Raw genomic sequence first — 19,577 nt, forward strand, 5'->3', positions numbered from 1 at the left:
GGCTAAGGACATTCAGAATTGAATTTTCAAAAATGACACCTACCTATATTTCCTCCAATTTCATGTAAACTTTGGATCTGGCCTCTCATGTTCTGTGATGAACCACGGCTAGGATAGAAAAAAAAAAGTCAGTTTGTCTTTCTGTTATAACCACTGCCCTATCAATCAACTACCATTTATATTAAGGTAAAATTTGATATTTTTGCCCCTGTGAACTTACTTATCAAAAGCAAGGACTTCCACCAAATGGAGCGCTGCAGAATACTGAATGTGCTACAGAGGTAGATTATTTTGTCACAGTTAACTCAGCATTCTCTTATAGATTTCTTTTTTATTATTTATGTAAAGAGAATTACGTGGTAACATCGGAAGACTTTGCAGAAAAGACTTTCAGATACAATTTACCATTTCCCATAACTGTTAATAATTATTACCTTACAGAAATAAAAACAATAACATTTTGTGGGCAGATGTAAGACAATCCCTCTGGGTTCTCTATGCGGCAAGTCTATAAAACGTATGTTTTTAGTAGTGGCATAACAGAGGGCAGATTGATTCTGTATAGGAGCCAATTATTAAGTAAAACATAAAGAATGAAATCAGTGGTTAGAATTTCTTTCACCAGCGTAACCATAGATTAGCAATTTTAGATTAGAAAAAGAGTTCTTGTAATGCAATGAGTCTTTGAAAAGGAGACAATTTCTTCATTAATAGTTCTGACATTACTGCTCAGGAAAAACAAAATGTTCTGATTTACCCACCTGTTTTCACAGTGGAAACGAGCCAGGATGTCTTTGGCTTTTGTTTGGCTGTTGAGTTGAATTGCCATAGAGACTTTTGAATGCAGTGGAGCATAAACTCTTATCACACCCTCGGGTATGTCAGACTGCAGGTATGGGGGAAAAGTGACAGCTCCCTAAAATCAATATTCAGTAGAGTGAGTCTAAGCAAATACTGGTGTGGCTCCATTCAGGAGCAGTTCTGCAACTATTTTGAGGTTACTTGCAAGAATCACTGTCCTGGATTCACTTATTCAAAAAACATATTTACAGTTATGCAAACACAAATTTATAGATACAGTATAATAAGATGGAACACAAAGACACAAACTCCTTGGTAAGCATCACATAGATGCATACAGAATAAAGTCCAGCCCTTGATTTTTAATTACTTGCAGTAATACTGAGTCAAGTTGTTATCTGAGATTTTTCAAGTTATTTCTGTTAACATTGGTCAGTGAACCAACTGTTTATTTAAAAGTAAGTAAAAATGACTAGGAATATCTGGTCTTCCTTTTAAAGATGAAATTCTCCTAAGGCATGAAGATCCAGTTCTCTGTTTCCGCTTTGTATAGCTTCAAGTGGATCGAAGCTTACGTACAGTAAAATATCAAACTACCATATGGTTTCTGTTAATTTGAAATTTGACCTTGTGTAGGGTTCAAACGATCATCTATGAAGTTTATGCACTCTTCCATGATTAATGGCGGATAAATCAATTAGCAAGGTTTGCATTCCAGTTCTAATCCAGTTAATACCATGCTGAGCAGAGTACAATAGTCTCTGTCCCTGTGTAATTTAGAATATCTGAGACCTGGGGACTGTGTTAAGTGCTCTCAAAATTCAACTCAGTTATCCAAACACAGTTTGCCTCCAATTTACCCTTCATATTTCAGCTACCTGCAATGGCTAGTCTTGTTTTTATTAGATGCAAAGCCAATTACTTCGATCAATGAACTTGCCTTCCCGAAGGTGCAATGACTGCGGTAATTGACTCTCCTTAGAAGCTCTCACTGTATTTGTTCCAGGGTGAGTATAGTTTTGCAACCCAGTAGTCTACACCACCATTTTAAACAAACATCTGTGTCTTCATCTACAGCACAAATGTGTGTCCTACCCACAATACATTTCAGTCAATGCTGGCAAATGAATTCTCCAAACAGCTGAATTAACATGGATTCACAATTCATACATATCCTTTTTCTTTCTGTTTTTTCCCAGACAGTCCCTTCTGCATTTTCTCTGTTGTCTGTATTAGGTGGCTTAGTCTCTTTTTCTTATAATCTCTTAATACCACTCCTTCCTAATTTGTCTTTTCTTTTGTTCTTCAAGACTATTCTTCAATAACTATAGAGTCTTGACCAGTTCCTTGATTACTCCTCTTCCAATTCACCAGTCTCCATTCTTTTAAACCTCCATGCAAGACTCCAAAGACTTTCTCTCAAGGTTATTAAAGGTAGTTACTACATGGAAATACTACATATAAGCTGCTATAGGGACTGTGTATGTTGTGGATGTGTACACAACATGCTTTGTTGCCCAAATTATATGCTACACTTAATACATAAGTTAATTTTAGGTGTCTGTTGAAGTAGCATACCTCAAGTAAGTTCCTAAACTCCATACCCATGCAGTGGAGAAAAGTTGGTGGCTTTAAGACCTCCAAAGGAAGATTTTTTGTATCAGACTTTGCTAAGTCTGAACTGCACCTGGAGCTCTGGAAATCCTCAAAAGTATCCACCTCTCTCTTCTGACTATATGGGGAATAACAACACAAACTACTTCATTAGGGACTTAAAATTCAGACCCAGTTTTGGTGTCTATGTTAGGCAAACTGGATTTTCTCTCTGCTTAGGAAGTTAGTGCAAAACTGTAAAACTGAAGCTTGCAAGGAGAATATTGAGTGGCCTGGACCAGGGCATGGGTAAGTACAATTAATCCTAATATGGACCATCATACTACTCAACTACAGATCCATGCATTTGTTGAATATCTACAGATCATTGCTGTCAAGGACAGTCCACATATGACCATTTTCTTATAAAACAGGTACAAAACCAGCATGTGTTTGTAACAGCTTATAGCTTGGGCTGCTGGAAATCATTCTGCCTTCCTCATCTTTTCTCAATCAATCCCCAAAGCTTTGTCTTATCAGGATGCTGGACTGGGAAGCACATCTTTCAAGATAGCTCCCAAATCTGCTTATTTTGTATGGTAAAATTTCCTCCCCATCCCTGGAGGCTTTTATGAGAAAGAAAGGAGGGAGGCTGGTTAAAGCTGTATTTGAAAATGGTATATTTTTATCACACCTCTGGTCTTTCAGGTCTCTCCCGTTCCATGGTCTTTCTTCTCAGAAGTTTTCTCACTCCTTTGTCAAACATCAGCTGCCTCTTGCTGTTGTTCATTGCTGCCTCATTCATTTTTCTCACTTGGGAAATCAGGAAGGATGGGACCTAAAGGGAGGAAACCAAAGCTGAGAATATACGGTTATTTTTTCCCCCATGAAATTGGTGTTGGGGGTTTAGAAAGGCACCAATTTTTAGGCAGCAGAAGCTCTATTTATTCCCAGAATATATGTGTGATTAGTAGTTCCCTCTAACAATCTACAGTTATTCCTTTGGTGAAAGTGTAGATCACCTTTCATACCATATGAAACTTTTTAGTTATGTTTGCAGTTGTGGGAACTTTATTAGGAGGTAGTCTTTGCAATCCCCATCGTACCCTCCCTCTGTTATGAGGAAATGAGCTGAGACTGTCGTCATCTTCATGCCAACCTTCGGAAGTCCAGCAAGTAGTACATGCTTTTGGCCCATATTATTAAAGGCTAGACTTTAAACAGCAATTTAATCTCATTTAAATTTAAATATATCTCACCTTTGCATCTAGATTAAATCATTCTCCTATGTATTCTTCTGTATAAACAATGGTGTGGGATAGATACCTCCAGAGGGCAATTCGTGCTAAGATGGATGTCTTGGTGACATAGGTGAGGTAAATCTCCATCCAGAGGTATCTGTCATCCTATCTCATTCTAGATATAGAAGACTCCAGCCTGTTTCCAAAAAATAGCTAACTGTTTCTTCTAGGAACATCAGTCTACTCTGATTTCTACAGAGCTGCTGCATATAGCAAAATACTTCTCTGTACTGGAGCCATAAAGAGGTAACCAGCATTACTCACTGTCCACAGGATGTCCTGGTACCGAATTAAAAGCCGCACAATGTGTGCTGTGGTGGCAGCTGCTTGCATTTCTTGTTGGTTTGCACGTTTCCCTTTGTAGATGAAGAGGTTTGGTGCAACAATCATAGAAACATTCCACAAATTCATTTTATTTTTCCCTTCATTAGCAACCACCTTCTTCAGGAACTGAAGAAAGGCCTGGAAAAACAACTCGTGTTATGCTGAGTCTCACAAAATAGTTTACTTATTAAATGCAGCGTTTCCAAATGCACAACATGTCTGGCTCAAAAGCTGGTATATTTGCATTTGGAGGTGAAATTTAGGGGTTTTTTCATTCTAATTTGGATTACTCTGATATTTGCTGGCACATCACAGAGGAATAATGTTATCAAAATACACATTAATACTTTATCTATCACTTAGAGCATAATCCCAAATCTGTAAGTCAAGTACAGTATCTGCATTAAGGCTCTGAGTCCTGCAGTAGAGGAAAGATAGAAAGATGTTGCAATAGAATAATTTCTTCATAGATTTCAGGGTGTCAGTTCTGATGTATCTGGCCAGTGCTTTTCATATTGCAGCCACCAGGGTGATCAGCCTCTCTTCAAATGTGCACCAGTCCCATATATGATATAATCTGAGGAATTTTTGCCAGCAACCCCCAAACTTTTGTTCTGGGATAATGAAAGCAAGAAGCGCTCAGTGGTTGTTCATTGATGTCACTTCTGCACATGCATGGCACAGTCAAAGGAAACTAATTTCCCTTTTGGGCAGTTTATTCAGAATTTTGCTTGAGTGAATGAATAGGATGGATTGCAGCTGTGGTTAGAGTTGGGGTCTGCCAAGGAGTCCTTTTGCAATACCATACCATTAAAACCACTGCCTTTGTACCCTGACATTGCAATTAAAACATTTTTACAAACCCAGGAATTACAAAACAGAAACTGTGTTGGAGAAATTTCTAAAGTCTCAGTATATATAGCAAGTAGAGATGCATTCAGTTTTGTCATCACTTCTATTTTTGTATAAAAGCCTAGTAATAATTAAGACTACTCATCTAGCACGTGTTTTACATATACTGCTCTGTATCAATATGGACTTTGGTAGAAGAAATAACCCCCATTCTTCACAGAGTACTAGTAGACCTCCAGATGCTTTAAAGAGGGTTGTTATTCTTGTCCCTTGTTATTGTATAAATAAATACAGGTAAAGAAGGCACCTGGACTTTCATAAAGCTATATCTAAACTGACCAGTGGGAGACTTCCAGAGGTGGGGGACCTGCAGGGTCCTGGTGAGCAGGGGACCTGATGAAATGTCTGGGGGCTCCTAGGCAGCTTGTTCACCCAGGTTTCCTTTATGTGGAAGTAGGTCCAAAACCACAACCAGTGTCTCTCAGGACATAGCTGCAGCCAGATCTGGGAGCTCCCAAGCACCGAAAATGCTTGTACCCAATGTGTCTGTATCAGGAAGTAGTAGTATATGGGTGTGGGTGTGGGTTTGTAAGGCAAAGGAGCTGAGGCTGAGGCCCTGACATCCGTGCTACAGATGTACGTTTCAGGGGTTTTTACTTTGGACTACCTCCTCCAGTCTATCCAGTGCCCTGGAAGCCCTTCAGCCCTGGGAGTGCACTAGGCAAGTTCCTGGGGGGCAGCTTCTAATTTAACTTCATCCCAGAGAATTCCAGTTATACTGAAAACCCAGAAACTGGACCTTCTTTTTCCAAACTATGTGAGGAACATGCCTCTTGGAAATGAGTGCTCCAGAATAAATGAGGCCTGGGAGCCATTTACTGACACCAGCAGCTGGATACCTCCAGCAACTATTTCTTAATTGCTTGTAAGAGAAATGACTGCCAGGGAATTGGAACATCTTTTCAAGGAAATGATAAAAAACACAGATGAATACTTTCATGGTGCAGTGTCTGATCAACTGAATGGTAATAAAAAAACATGTCTCTCATTTAAAAGTCAAAGGCACCACAGATGGCAGGTGATAGCAAATGAAGAACTTACCTTGGCTGTGTCTCTGTTGGCTTCAGGCAGCAGCATGATCAACAGATGCAAAGCTTGTAGCTGTAACTTGATCTTGGAGATTTCTGAGAATACGAATCATTAATGTTTTTGAAATCCCAATTACAATTGGTTTGTTCTAAAATGCGTGTTGGTCATCAGTGCTAGAAACACAGCAACCACTGCCTGGTTGAGACTAGTATGTTTAGATATTTATTAACCATAATCTTTTCCCCAAATTTAAAACCAATTGTAGTGAGTGGATTTTTCGTCATCATCTTGGGTCTTTGTCACCAGGGAAGACAAGGCTCTATAAAATTCTGTCTAAATAGCAAAGAGCCAATATTTTTCAGTACTAGCCAGTTTCTCTTTGATATCTGGGTCAAAATGTGTTGTATATGGATCAAGTATTTTCCCCCTTTCAAACTGAAATGGATATTTCTTTTCAGAAAAATTTCAGACTTGTTATTGAGTGATTTGCTGAATGCTTGTGCCGTTGGAGTGGAGACTGATTGCTTATGACTTAAAAAGTATTTGTCGCAAGTCTAGCACTCTAGATAAATGTAGAGCCCCTTGTCAGTTACAAAATACCATCATTTTTTCAGCAAATGGTATATATTGATACTGTGCAATGCTCACCAGAAGTGCTGGGGTGGAGAAGATGGGAAGAATAATTCTACCATTTGCTTCCACTCAGGGTGGATGAGAGAGGTTTGGAGAAAAAAGAGCAAGTGTTGTGGGCAGTGTATCTGTTGGAGGGGATAAAGTCACTTTATTGTTCACAGACACCTCACGTTCAGTCTTCTCCAAACTGCTAAGTGACCATAACTGCATGAAGTCTGGAACTTACAAGGAGCACACTCAGGTATGTGAAGGTTACAGGAAGGCATCACCTCCTTGTGCCCTTTAAACTACCTCAGGAAGACACTGGAAACTTGGCTGCAACCTTATATAAAGGTTCTAAATTTTCTGTACCAATTTGCCCAATTCACCATCCTGATAGTTTCACGCTGTCCTAGCTCAAGTGGATTTACAATGAAGTCAATAGGTATTGCAAGGTACTACTGCATTCTTCCTGGAGGAGAAATGAACAAAATGTACTGAGAATGAGCGGGTGTATGTACACTGAAAACAAATCCTGACAGCCTGCAGCTTTCTGTGATCACATGTATCTTTGTACAAATATTCTGACCTCAGCATAAACCCGGAGAGAAATAAAATAGATCCAATAGAATATCAGCTAAAGGTCAGTGACCTGAATTTACCTTGCAGAAATTTTCATTTGCAAAATCTATAATTTGTGTGAATAAGGGTCTATATATGAAAGTTATTACTCAGCCAACGTTTGCTCACAGATTTCAAATCTCACATTTAACAGTTGTGTCACTCACACAATGAGTCTATGCTATTAGCTAATTGCAGAGACTTTTTTCCCTTTGAAAAGGAAAGCTTGCAGAAAATTTAAATGTTTAGGCAATGCACTGGGCCGCTTTTTCTCTCTACTTCAGAGAGAGAAAAAATTACATGGTTTTTTTCTCTCTACTTCAGAGGCACAAAATAATGTAATGTCTACTATTACATTTTATCGAGATCAGTCCATACTAACTACTTTTCCACCTACTTTCCACTAGCATGATGAAAGCAGGAAGATATTCTACTGTGAAGAGTGGGCTTGGGAGTTCTCTTATAAACATTTTCAGCAGTCCTGCTGCATCATTATTTCGTACTTGGTCCCAGTCAAAAGTGTCTTCGTAAAATTTTGCCTCCAGTTCTTGATGGAGATTCTGAAAGATAAAAGGAACATCTGACATTTAATCATTGCTTCTGACCTGGCAGTTTGAGATCACTTCAGAAATCCCATTGCAAACAACAGGCAGGTTTACACTGTAGTTGCATTAAAGTAGCCCTAAACCAGTAGCAGTCAAGGTACAGCTGTGCAGAGTTCAGAGCAGGTTAACAGATCAGATTCCTGGGGATATTTTGCAACCCAGGCTAAATTTGGTTTGCCATAGCTAGATTTCTGCCAGTGACCCATCTGAACCATTTTAAAGCAAGACAATTTTGTGCAATGTCTTAGAACTAGAAACAGAAAATTCAGTTAAACAGAATTTTTATCACAGCTCTTCATTTTGTTTAAAACACTCTCCAGAGTTTTTGACCCTTAAATCACAAAGGAGTGGCATTTCTTCCTCACTGCCAGTGAACTTGCTAGATAATCTGTTGGCATCCGAGTCCATGGGCATTGAGCAAATGGCTTTAACTTCAGGTCTTTCTGTCTTTAGAAGGATGTTTTCTTTTAGGATAGCTATAATTAGATTTGATCACTTTGTAGAAAAATAAAGGTATCAAACCATTACTTTGAGAAAGCCTCCACTTAATACATGCCAAAAAAAACCCTCAAAAATCACAAGAGAGATCTAAGACAGAATTGATTGTACCCTTTTGGGTGCCCATTTAATCCTTTTGTTCTCCAGTGTCAGCATCTTGCTCTGTAACAGAGGTATATGTAGTTCTGGAGGGTAACTAATCAATCTTTCACACAATGTGAATGGAAATATTCAGTAAGGTTCCTAGTAGGAACAGAACATGGCTTCAAACCCAGATCACTGCTTGGAAAATGCAAGCTCTTCAAAAATTTGTCAGGTCAATAAGATTGAAGGAGGCTATTGTAATATAAGGATATCCATAAATAATGTAGCTTTCACAATTATTGCTCCCAAACACTGCCTTATCCATAGGAAGTTTGTTGCTGCTTTTTGTGAGACCATTTATAACAAAATATATGTCGCTAATATTCAGGTTTCAGATCATGTTTTTGTCAAATGTGATTTAATATTAGGCAAAAAAGTTTAGTCCATTCAGACAGAAAAGCTTTTAAAATGAATTCTGTTTACTGTGTCTTACAAGAATGGAAGGAAATTACATATCAAATATGGTCACACATAATGAAGTGGAATGGTTAGCACAAAAGGAAGTGGAAAATCATTCAGGATTTGGTGTATAATGTTACAATCTCATTTTTACCAGCACATTTTACTGGTTGTAATCTGGGCTATCTCAGCTTCCTCTGTATTCACATCCTTTGCACATAATCCATACAAACACCTGGACTAAATTCTCTCCTGGTAACTGACTGGGAAATGCAGAACACAAATCCTCACCTCATCAAAATCACAAGGGGAGAGAAAAACTACTCCACATTTTTCTGCTGAGAACTGGGAAAAAGCCATAGAAATAGAAAGCAAGATTTTTGAAACATAAATTTTTTAAAAATATATCCACACAAGCAAGCATGTATGTATATTTTATACTCTCACCCTCCCATGTACATATATATATGCACCTAAGTACTTTTAAAAAAAGTTTTTGCAATATTATTTTAAACGTGACTGATCCTACAGTAGACTATCGTGCATTTTTTGTTCACTGGAGCTTTTGTTACAAACCAGATTACAGACAGAGGAAAATTTGTATTTATTTCTTCTATTCTTTGTTTTATATAAAACTAACCTTTAATCATTTCCATATGCCTTTTCTTTCTCCAAACAAGACTGAAATAAAATTGGAATGCCCTCAAATCCTAATGTCGTAATAATGTATGAAGGCTTTGAAGGATGAAATTTGGATCTGCTTTGAAAAAAATCTCTCTCTTGCTGGTTGGCTTGTTGGACAGACTTATATGAAGCCAAAACTCAGATAATTTAAAACTTTCATAAAGGCAGTTTAACTTACCACCCAGTATAGCAGAGTTACATATAAAGTCATATCTTCTAGCAGCTCCCTGGGTATAGGTTGTGAATAAGAAGTGAACAAGACACAGTACAGTATATGCAAAGAATATGAAAGTAATTTAATTACGTAGAGCACAGCCCTGCTGTGTAATCTCCCCGGAGAGATTGGGAAAAATTGAGATTGTGTGAAATAATACTTTAAGTATTTGTATGAAAAAAGCGAGGAAGCTGAAAAGTACAGGCCAAATTAGGAACTCCCTTCTGCAAGATGTGGCGCTTTGTAAGGTGCTGAGAGCTTTTATCAATCCACAGAGTCAAAGGGAGCTGGGATGCTACTGCCTATCTTCAACGCGTTTCATGTAATGCCACTTTTTCTTGTACAGTCATTTTTATGATCCCCAGCCCATAAACATTTAGCAATCCCCAAGATTACTCTTTGTGTGGCTGCCATGATGTTGAGAATTTCTGCCTCAGAAAGCAAGACAAGCTTTCCTGAGGATGAGAAAGTGGGACTGGGATGCACTAAAAGAAGTTCTTTAAACCAGATTAAAGAAACAAATAGAAAAAAACAAAAATCTGGGAAAGAGGTAGACACTACTAAGCCAATAAAGAACTTGTTTTCCTAATTTGCCTCTGCCAAAGGCTTCCAGCTCCTGGAAGCAAGTTAGTCTTGAGAAACAATTGCAAGCATTACTGTACCACAATGTCAGGTTACTGGGTACCAACTATCTTGTGTCCATAGCCCACAAATAGCCTGTGAAAATGCAGTACTTGAGGCTGCCAAACAGTGAACGCAGGCCAAATTTCTCTCACTTGGAACATGAAATTGTAAGATCACAGAAGATAAATGAGAAATAAAATGACATGAAGGTTAAAATGACATAGAATAAGATCCTTATCTGAAGTTTGCTCAGTTTAGCAACTCTGGATTTCTGAAATAAATTAAAACAGAGATAAGATCACAGCAGTTTTGGACAACAGAGATAAACTGAAAGGATCCCTTAATGTTTAGGAGAGGAAAAACTGCATTCAACATCAAGTCTGTGCTTTATATAGAATATTAACAAATGCAAAGCAATACACCACATGTTCTGTGATTTATTGGTTCCCAGGAACCAATCTGACCTTTCACTGGTAGGAATAGAAATGCTGATCTACACACATCAGTATTTATGTGCAGTGTGCATTTGTCTGTTCTGTATTATTTTACATAGGGTCTGTGGTCCAGGAGACAGAAAACTGGCACGAGTCTGTACCTTGACTCTGGAGGCAGATCCAGGCACTCGTAGAATTCCTTCAGTTTCCAAACCTGTGTCCTCAAGCTTAAGCAGCAACTGAAAAAAAACCATCAAAACCCAGGAAAATACTCAGAAACACTTAAAAATACTATTGCTTTTTTCAACCTAGGTATCCTTGAAACTAATTTGAAAAAGATACATTTCTATGTAATTTGCTAATGAAAACAAGCCAGCTCATGTAAGTAAACGTTCCAAATTTGTTCTCCATATTCCTGACCCTGAAATAGAGAGTATGCAGAGTATGGAAAACTGATAATGCAATAGGCCGCTCTGTCCTTCATTTGAGACTTGGCACTGCTATAGAACAATTAACACATAAACGTATTAATAAAAGGGCAGATACACTGGTAAAACACAATGGTGTTTTGAGGGAAAATTAATCTCTCAGAAATGTTTAAACATTTCTGTTTAAACTCCTCAGTCTTTCCCTGAGGAGCACAATGGAAAGGTCCATAGATAACATACGTTTCTGGGAACTGAGAACTCAGATTAGAAAATGATCCCAGGATATTTTGTTTTGAAATTTCTGTGAATTAGAAGAATAGACTTTCCACTCTAATTCTTTATAAAAAAATAAATATGTTTTGATTTAACATAATTTAGAACGAGGGGAAAAAATCATTTTCTAGCATTTATTCATACAGCTCTGTATTTTCACTGCCAACCTTGCTTCCTGCCTTAGCTGTTGGATCCTTCTAATTTCCCATGGTATCTTGACAGGGGAGCTGTGGAGCTGATTGCCAACTCATGTAAATATTCAAGTCATATCAGTCTTTCCCCTGACACTCCACACCACTTTCCCTTTTGTCAGTATTTACAGGGAAATTTGTTGTAGTTTCAAGTCTATGTAAAGCCATGTAATTACATAGAATCGTTTAGGTTGGAAAAGACCTTTAAGATCATCCAGTCCAACCATTAACCTACACTACCAAGTCCACACTAAACCAATTAAGGGTAGACTAGACTAAACCATGTCCCAAAGTGCTACGTCTCCTCAATTTTCTGAATGCTTCCAGGGATGGTGACTCCACCACCTCTCTGGGCAGCCTGCTCCAATGCTTGACTACCCTTTCCGTGAAGAAATTTTTCCTAATACATGTGTGCTTGTGTCTGCGTACCTGTCTCCAAGACATCTGCTGAATGCCATTGTATTGTCAAATGACTTAAATAAATGACGTCTTGCCATACAAACCTCAATGAAAAGATACCACTTCCATTCTGGAAATAATAGCTAAATAATACCTACAGTTTGAATTCATGTGTAATTAAAACTCCTGAGACAACTCATCTCTGCCACTTCTGCACACACAAACAATCGTACATGGCTCTCCAGTTTAATGAGAAAGGGAAACAGAAAGCCAGACATTTGTTTCCCGAAGTTTCCTGTACAGCACCATGTAACTGCAAAAGTGGAAAGAAGTCCCCACCACAGAAAAAACACAAAAAAGGAGAAAATTTTTTCTCCTTGTCACAAGGTTTTCAAACCACAACATACAGACAGACAACCTGTGAACACCTTCAAGTCTAAAGCCTACATCTTCTTTTATCTGATGTCTGCTTTGAGTGTCAATGCCAATGATGGAAATGCGAATCTGAGTGGCCGAGCGGGCTGAGTTATACTCACTTTTTGGAAGATGAGGGGAACTTTTATTCCAGGAAACTTCTTTTGATCATTTTCCAGCAGTATGGTCAGAGGGACTCCAAACAGACCATTTTCTTAAAAATAATAACAAGAAATGTGAAAAAGAGGAAACACAACCTCATATGCATCTTCTTTGCAAGGCTGAGTGGTGCCCAGGTGGCCACCATGGGGTTGCCACAGCACGGTACCTCGTCCCCGCACCCTCTCTAAGCGGTTCCTCTTCAGCTCCACCCCCAGTGCGTCATAGAAGGCCGTTAGCTCAATCAGGGAGAGGTAGCGGATCTTCTTCATGTCTTCCGGAGAGAGGTCTCCAACCTCTGTCAGTCCAAACCGGCTTTTCCGAACAATGAATTTCTACGGTAGAGATGGGTTGCATCTTTATTTGCACAAAAATTACAGGACATGAATTTTTGTTTTGAAAGAGATGCCTGTATGTGATACGAGGTCATATTAGGGATACGGATAACACCAAAGAGCTGAACTACAACCCTATATATTGGCCTGGTATGTTGACATAACTTGCATTCATCTGAAACATAAAACCGAGCTTCTTGCTCATCATGTTCCCTTGCAGTTTGACTGGTAAGCAGTGCTGGAGCGGAGGTGTTAACCTCAGTACTCCAGCTGGGACAAATGAGCTACATGCTACTTAAACTTTTGCCCAGTTTCAGCAGGATGCAACATTTTGCTTTGCTTCTGCCTCCCCCAGAGCGTCTTTGAATGCTGGTGAAGTAGCTGACACATTTCATCGTGGATTTGGTTGTATATCAAGTGTGTGTGTGTGTAATTAATCCATGCTTGCTTTGCATTTTACCATTAATTTATGAGGTCTTACAGGAGAGTTCAAACTAAAGACCTGAGGAAAGGCACAGAAGCAAAATCACTTAGTCCTGATGCCAGCCTGCCAATTTGCTGGTACTTTTTATTACTCAAGAAGCATTTAGGCTTAGAAACAGGACTCCCAGCAGCTAAGAAAGAATTTATTCAAGTAGGCTTGAACTAAATGATACTTAGTAATTTGAGGGCATGTGAAGATGTCTACATATTTTAGAAACTGCAGCATCATGGACCAGAGCCAGTAATGTTTCGTCATGACAGAAGCATTTGTACAAATGTCAAAAAGAACAAATACCCATCAGGTTTTGACATAATTATTAGAAATAATAACAAAGTTATAGTAAAAAACATGCTTTTCAAAGAACTGTGGATCTTTGGTATTGTATGTTTTTTTAATGTAATTGTAATTTAAACCAATAATTGTTAGTCAGAGGTGTAAATAAATAGCATTACAAATCATCTCCTCCCTTTAGGGAACTGAGTGGAAGCCCAGCCTTTAATAATGTTTTGCTTCTGGAGATTGCAGCCCAGTCCTCCCTTTTTTAAACAAATCTGGACTCAATAGGTTTAATCCATCCTTAGATGAAGCCAGTCAAACAGCTGAAGAAAAAAGCAAACAAAAAAAGAATTAAACTTACACCAGATTTCAAAAGTAAGAGAGGACAAAGGACATCTAGATCATGTAGGTTAGGACTTCCTAAATCACATTGTACATGGTCTTTCAATAGAGGTTAATCATAATTGCGGGAGGAAGAGTGCAGGGGATGGAATAATTAATTTACATGCTGTCTGGGGTATTTTATACCAGAATCTTCCCTCTTCACAATGTAGTAATTCCATTGTTACTCTTATGCTGAGACTTAATAATGTAACAAAAACTACATGGAGGATAGTCTTCTGAAGACACATAAAATACTAAAGAATTCGTATGCATTTTGCGTCCAGTGATACAAAAAGTCCAAAATCAGTCAAAGCACAATAAATCATCTTGAAAATAAGAAAAAAATCACACAGTATATGTGTATTTTCTGAGGGGAAAGGGAAAAAGTATGTTTGCCAAGAAAAAAAGACAAACACTCCAAAACCGATTACAATGATGTTCCATGGTGGCTGGTTGACTCCTAGGGTCACTATGATGTGATGCAATGTTAACAACAAGGTTTGGGGCTGGGCCTCTTTCTGCTGTCTTATGTCACAATTTTCCAGTGATTTTTCTTACAAACAATGGAGTCACAATATGCAGCCCTGAAGGAGGCTGTGCTATCCTAGAATTAGATTACTAGCATTCTGACTAAGGATCATGTCTGATATTGTATGACATGTTGTTTCTATATGGAACTATACAGTGTACTAAGATGGGCCTGAAATGCTACTGACTCTTAGTTCTGTAATATCTTCAGCTAAGTCACATTGATCATCATCCCACATTGGGGAAATTGCATGTAACCCTATGCAGGCAGTGATGTTGAGTTGGCTGTTCTGGGAGCTGCAGGGGACACGCTATTTTATGATATATAATCTCTCTCTACGCAGCTTGGTATATGCCATCCATGAAGTTGGTTATATTAATGTGTCAGACCTGCCCTGGAGACAGTATGATGTTGTGTAGACTTCAGTCTGGCCCTGTTGGCCCACCTTGAGGAAGGAGGGACAGTCCTTCAGCGTGTAGGTGACTGGTCTCTCTGTGTAACAGAACAAGAGGTGATTTATTTGCTGGGGCCCATTACAGTCTGAGCCATTATGGGGAAAAGACAAATACCATGACTGGCAGGATATGAAATAAGAGAAATGCCAATGTCAACAGCTATGATTGTTGACTTTATTCAGAAAGTCTGTGTGATGACCTGGCATATTTCTCGTGTACTCTTCAAGCACACAAAATGTCCTGCCTGCAGAATAGTTCATCTCCAGCGCAATATTGGCCTTTTCCAATACTAATCAATTATGTATCCACAGGTCCATGATATTCAATGTGGCACCTTCTCTTCCCTGTTTGTTACCAGTTTCCCTCCTCTATCAACTGAAAATTGTCTGAGCTGTTGCAGAGAACAATTTGTGTGTGTCTTGTAGTGAAGGCTGGGGTCCTAGGTTTGCTATTACAAGGAACAAGGATGAACCTTTGGTTTGCCAAAATCATGATGAATGCAGAGATATCCTTACTCTCCACAGGACACTGTTATCCCCACCACAAACAAACAAACAAACAAACAAACAAACAATCCAAAACCAAAAAACCCCAACAGACACACAGGGATTTCACACCAGTTGTAATGTACTTGGTGTCTTATCCCTCCTTTCAACAGGGAAGGTTACTTCTGCATCTCAGGTTCTTCTTCCTTGGTGGTGCCTGAGATGGACAAATGGATAATTCTCAGAGAATTCAATGTCTGTGTGGATAGCAACAATTTAAGATTAGTCCAGGACCTCAGGACATCATAACATTCAGGAAATGCTTCCAAATAATTTACAGCTATTTCATACATTTCACTGAAAAGGTGGTATCTGAAGCACAAACCTAATGCTCCAGTTTTCAGTAATGGAAGTTGTGAGGGCTGATGGAAATAGAAAACTGACTTCCTTGACTTCAAGAAATAATTCCAGATAATGACAACTGCTCAGTGTATGTCTGGTTGGATGATATGATAAACTTTCCTTTAACTGTTCATGTGGTATCTCCCATAGCATAATTGCACTCAATACTGATTGGAGACAATCAGTACTGCTGCAGGAGTAAGGCTTGCTTTCCCCCCTTCATCCCTGAAGCAATTTTAAATCCATGTGTTAACAAAGGCAGATAATCTGTGGGGGAATAAAGTAGGAAAGCAGACCAGTAATGAAAATGATTGCTAGTTTTAGTGCCAGTAACTGGTCTTTATTTCTATGTGAAAAATGTGTGGATGATGCAATATTTGTGGCTTGAGTTACACATATTCATCTGTGGTGGGTACAAGTAAAAACCAGGCTTGGATATCCAGTTTAGCTTTCGTGCCGCTCTGGGAATCAGTCACAAGCGACAGGCAAGCACAGCGGGCGGTCTCTATAAAGCACACATAGCAAAAGGCAGCTAATGTATCTTAATGGACTCCAATATGCTGGGGATATAAAGCAGGAAATTACAGGGTTAAAGAAAACAATTGAGGAAATATGTTGAGAACAAACTTACAGGCAAAGCAGAGTCTTCCTTTTTGAACCTCTGGTTTTTCGGCCATTCTTGGGTTTTTGGAAGGACCGTAATGGATTCTGAGAAAGAAACCTCATAGGAGAGCTCTTCTGTTATGGATGGGCTGCCTTTATCTAGTCCGCAGTCTAGACAGCTATTAGCTGAGAATAAGGGAAATTATATATGAATGCTGAATGTATGCTTGCGTTTACTGCAGAGACATTAAAAAATTGAACCAAGATGACAAAAATCTTGAGAAAGTAATAAAGGAAGTGCTTCAAAGAGGAATTTCAGTGTAAACCACAGCATGTTCCTGTTTTGTCTGGAGGAAATAACCCCTTAGAAATAAAATCCCTATTTTCATTTTAGATTATTTAACTTCTTGCTTTTTGTGAGAAAGATACTCAAGCTGGAACTTCCTGTTTATCAGGAATTACCAAGTTTTTGTACTCCATCCTTGTCTACCCAGACGAGCAAACTGTGTTGGCACTTGTTTAATGAACAATTAAAAATAAAAGTTCCTGACAGAAAAATGCTGTTGACACGGTTTCTCAGGTCACTGTTGACTTATTTACAATCATAAGACATTGTGCATGTATTTGATATGCTCATATACATATATTTCTCACAGTTGCTAGTTTAGGTGTGTAGCACCAAAACAGGACTCAATGTACAATCTTCCAGTTTGAAAAACACCATATCTACAGGAATTTCTAATAGATATTGTGAAATGACTTATTGTTGTACTCTAAAATTTAGTCACCTGCTCATATTAGTGGATGCCAAAGGAAAATTTTTGAAATCAGTACAATCAAGTACAGAAATACCCTATTGTCATGGAGTCCAAAGTGTGATAACATGCATGAGTTCCAGTGTTGCCAACTTTCATGACTGATCCCTTACATCTCAGGACAATTTTACATTTTCCATTAAGGTCCAGCTCCTAGACCCATGCAATTGGAACAGAATCATAATTTTCATTGGAAGTGAAGTAAAATTTCAGCCCCCAGGACTGCAGAGAAGAGTTTACTAACATGACCCAAGCGCATTCAAAAGCCATGGAAATCAGAAAGTGAATTAAAAAGCATTACATGTTTTATAAACATGTGCATGCCCCATGATTTTTGAATCACTGAATTTACAGATACAGGGACTTAAACATTTTTTGCAACACCCTTTGTTTTGCCAGCCTTTGTTTTGCAAGTCTGGGATGAGAAAGCTAAGTGTGTTATTAAGTGGCTTCTGAACTGTGGCCTTAGATGTTACCCAATGGCCAAGCTGTTTTAAGATGTTTTCCATCTCTTTTTCCATCCTTGGACCTGGGACCACAGACCATCTGCAGTGGCCCTGGCAATTTTGTTCCCCATCTGTTCTAGTACAACTGCTTGAGGAGCAGAGGTATCAGCAGAGCAGCCAAATGAACAGTTTTCACAACCAAGGAAAATGTCTGTGGCACTATATCCAGAAGTAAACATCTAAGAGACTAGTTTTGAAACTCGGGTATTGATATTCGTTTAGTTAAGCCCTGAACAATGGTGATGGGAAGAGCTTTCAAAATGGAAGATGGACATTCCCATGGAAGGCTGCTGACAGTTATCCCGACACTGAGTAGAGCAGAGCTATCATTTTCATTAGCACTGCCAATCACTGTCAGGGCAAGTATTTAAGGGATGTCCAAAATAACTGCATTAGTAGATCAGAATAATAGGGCAGAACCAGAAAAATGACAAGTTTCTAATACTACAGTTTCTGCAGTACTGGAGAAGAAATATGAAGGAAGGAAATATGCATCTTTCTTGTCATTATTTGCAACAACAAAATACACTGCTGACATATTTTGCACAAATTCTGCACTATCTTGTTTAGAGGTTATTTTTACATTCCCAGCCTTGCAGCGATCACTACTTTTTAGACACTGATGCCTCAAGGGCAGCAGTCTGTGTCTGTACAACACCGGTCTTGAATGCGAAACTTTGGTTCCTGCATGACAATAAGCTGACAGTGCTTTTAAGAATGTATGTGCAGCATGGCCCCAACACAGAAGAGGGGACTAACCTCAGAACCACAAAAGGATCTTTCTGTCTATCATTTTCCTAGGAGGAAGTGAACACTGGTTACATGTTTGCATACTCACAGCTAACTGATTTCCAAACTGGCTTCTGCCCAGGAAGCTGGATACCATTAGAAGGAACTGGTGACACTGGAACTGTCTCAAATGTGGGCTGATAGGCAAGGAAAAATGATCAGACTGCAGTGAAGGTAAACGTCTATGGACAGAAACTGCTACAGTTCAAGCAACAGCGTATCATTCTCAGCTTACACTCTTTTTCCAAGTTTAAACAACCTGTTGTGATTTGCCAGAGTACATTTTTCACAGCCGAGCCTGAGAATTAATCTTCCCCAGGCTGCATGGATTTGGATCATGTTGAGCTCAGTAATATTGCAGCTCGCTGCAGCTAATGAGTCCTGTCCTATATAATGACTGAAATTAGCTAAGTAAATTGCTGTACGTCATTGTAAAAAGCGAAAGGTCCTTGTCAAATTGTAATCCATCCTGCTTTTAATAATTTTGGTGAGAAATCTTTTTGAGGACTCTCTGACACATGTCAAACATCCGCTGGTCCCAAGCACCTGTCAGAAATCAGGCGGTTCACCGCCTCTCAGGATTTAGGCACCAACAAATTATTAATGGACAGATGTCCTCCCATAGGTTATATACTAACACTTTATCAGTGAACTGCAAAAACAGTTTTGGGGGAAAAAAGACCTTTTCTATAGGCAGCTTCAGTTCTTTCTGCTCCAGAAATCATTCTGCACTGTGTGAAAATGGGGGAAGTGTGTGTGGCACAGCAAAGAAGGGGCTCTGAAGCCCAGGGGGTGACTTTCAAGCACTATCACTTCTTCTTGGCAGCTGAGTTTTGCCCTTGTTCTCAGCAGTTA

At 38.9% G+C, this 19,577-nt stretch overlaps 1 protein-coding gene across 1 annotated transcript in view; it reads right to left on the bottom strand.

Annotated features, from left to right (window-relative positions):
- Positions 1-19,577, bottom strand: part of ARHGAP28 (Rho GTPase activating protein 28) — a 72,492-nt gene that overhangs the window by 1,902 nt on the left and 51,013 nt on the right. The window contains exons 4-14 of the mRNA XM_009490722.2: positions 18,772-18,859; positions 16,641-16,798; positions 12,829-12,994; positions 12,623-12,714; positions 10,957-11,034; positions 7,591-7,753; positions 5,973-6,055; positions 3,960-4,157; positions 3,089-3,232; positions 762-916; positions 44-108 (exon numbers count right to left, since the gene is read on the bottom strand). Of these exons, the coding sequence (XP_009488997.2) occupies positions 44-108; positions 762-916; positions 3,089-3,232; positions 3,960-4,157; positions 5,973-6,055; positions 7,591-7,753; positions 10,957-11,034; positions 12,623-12,714; positions 12,829-12,994; positions 16,641-16,798; positions 18,772-18,859 (1,390 nt within the window). The remainder of the gene's footprint in view (positions 1-43; positions 109-761; positions 917-3,088; positions 3,233-3,959; positions 4,158-5,972; positions 6,056-7,590; positions 7,754-10,956; positions 11,035-12,622; positions 12,715-12,828; positions 12,995-16,640; positions 16,799-18,771; positions 18,860-19,577) is intronic.

Source organism: Pelecanus crispus, chromosome 2 (assembly GCF_030463565.1).
Source record: "Pelecanus crispus isolate bPelCri1 chromosome 2, bPelCri1.pri, whole genome shotgun sequence".
In the NCBI taxonomy this organism is placed as follows: Eukaryota; Metazoa; Chordata; class Aves; order Pelecaniformes; family Pelecanidae; genus Pelecanus; species Pelecanus crispus.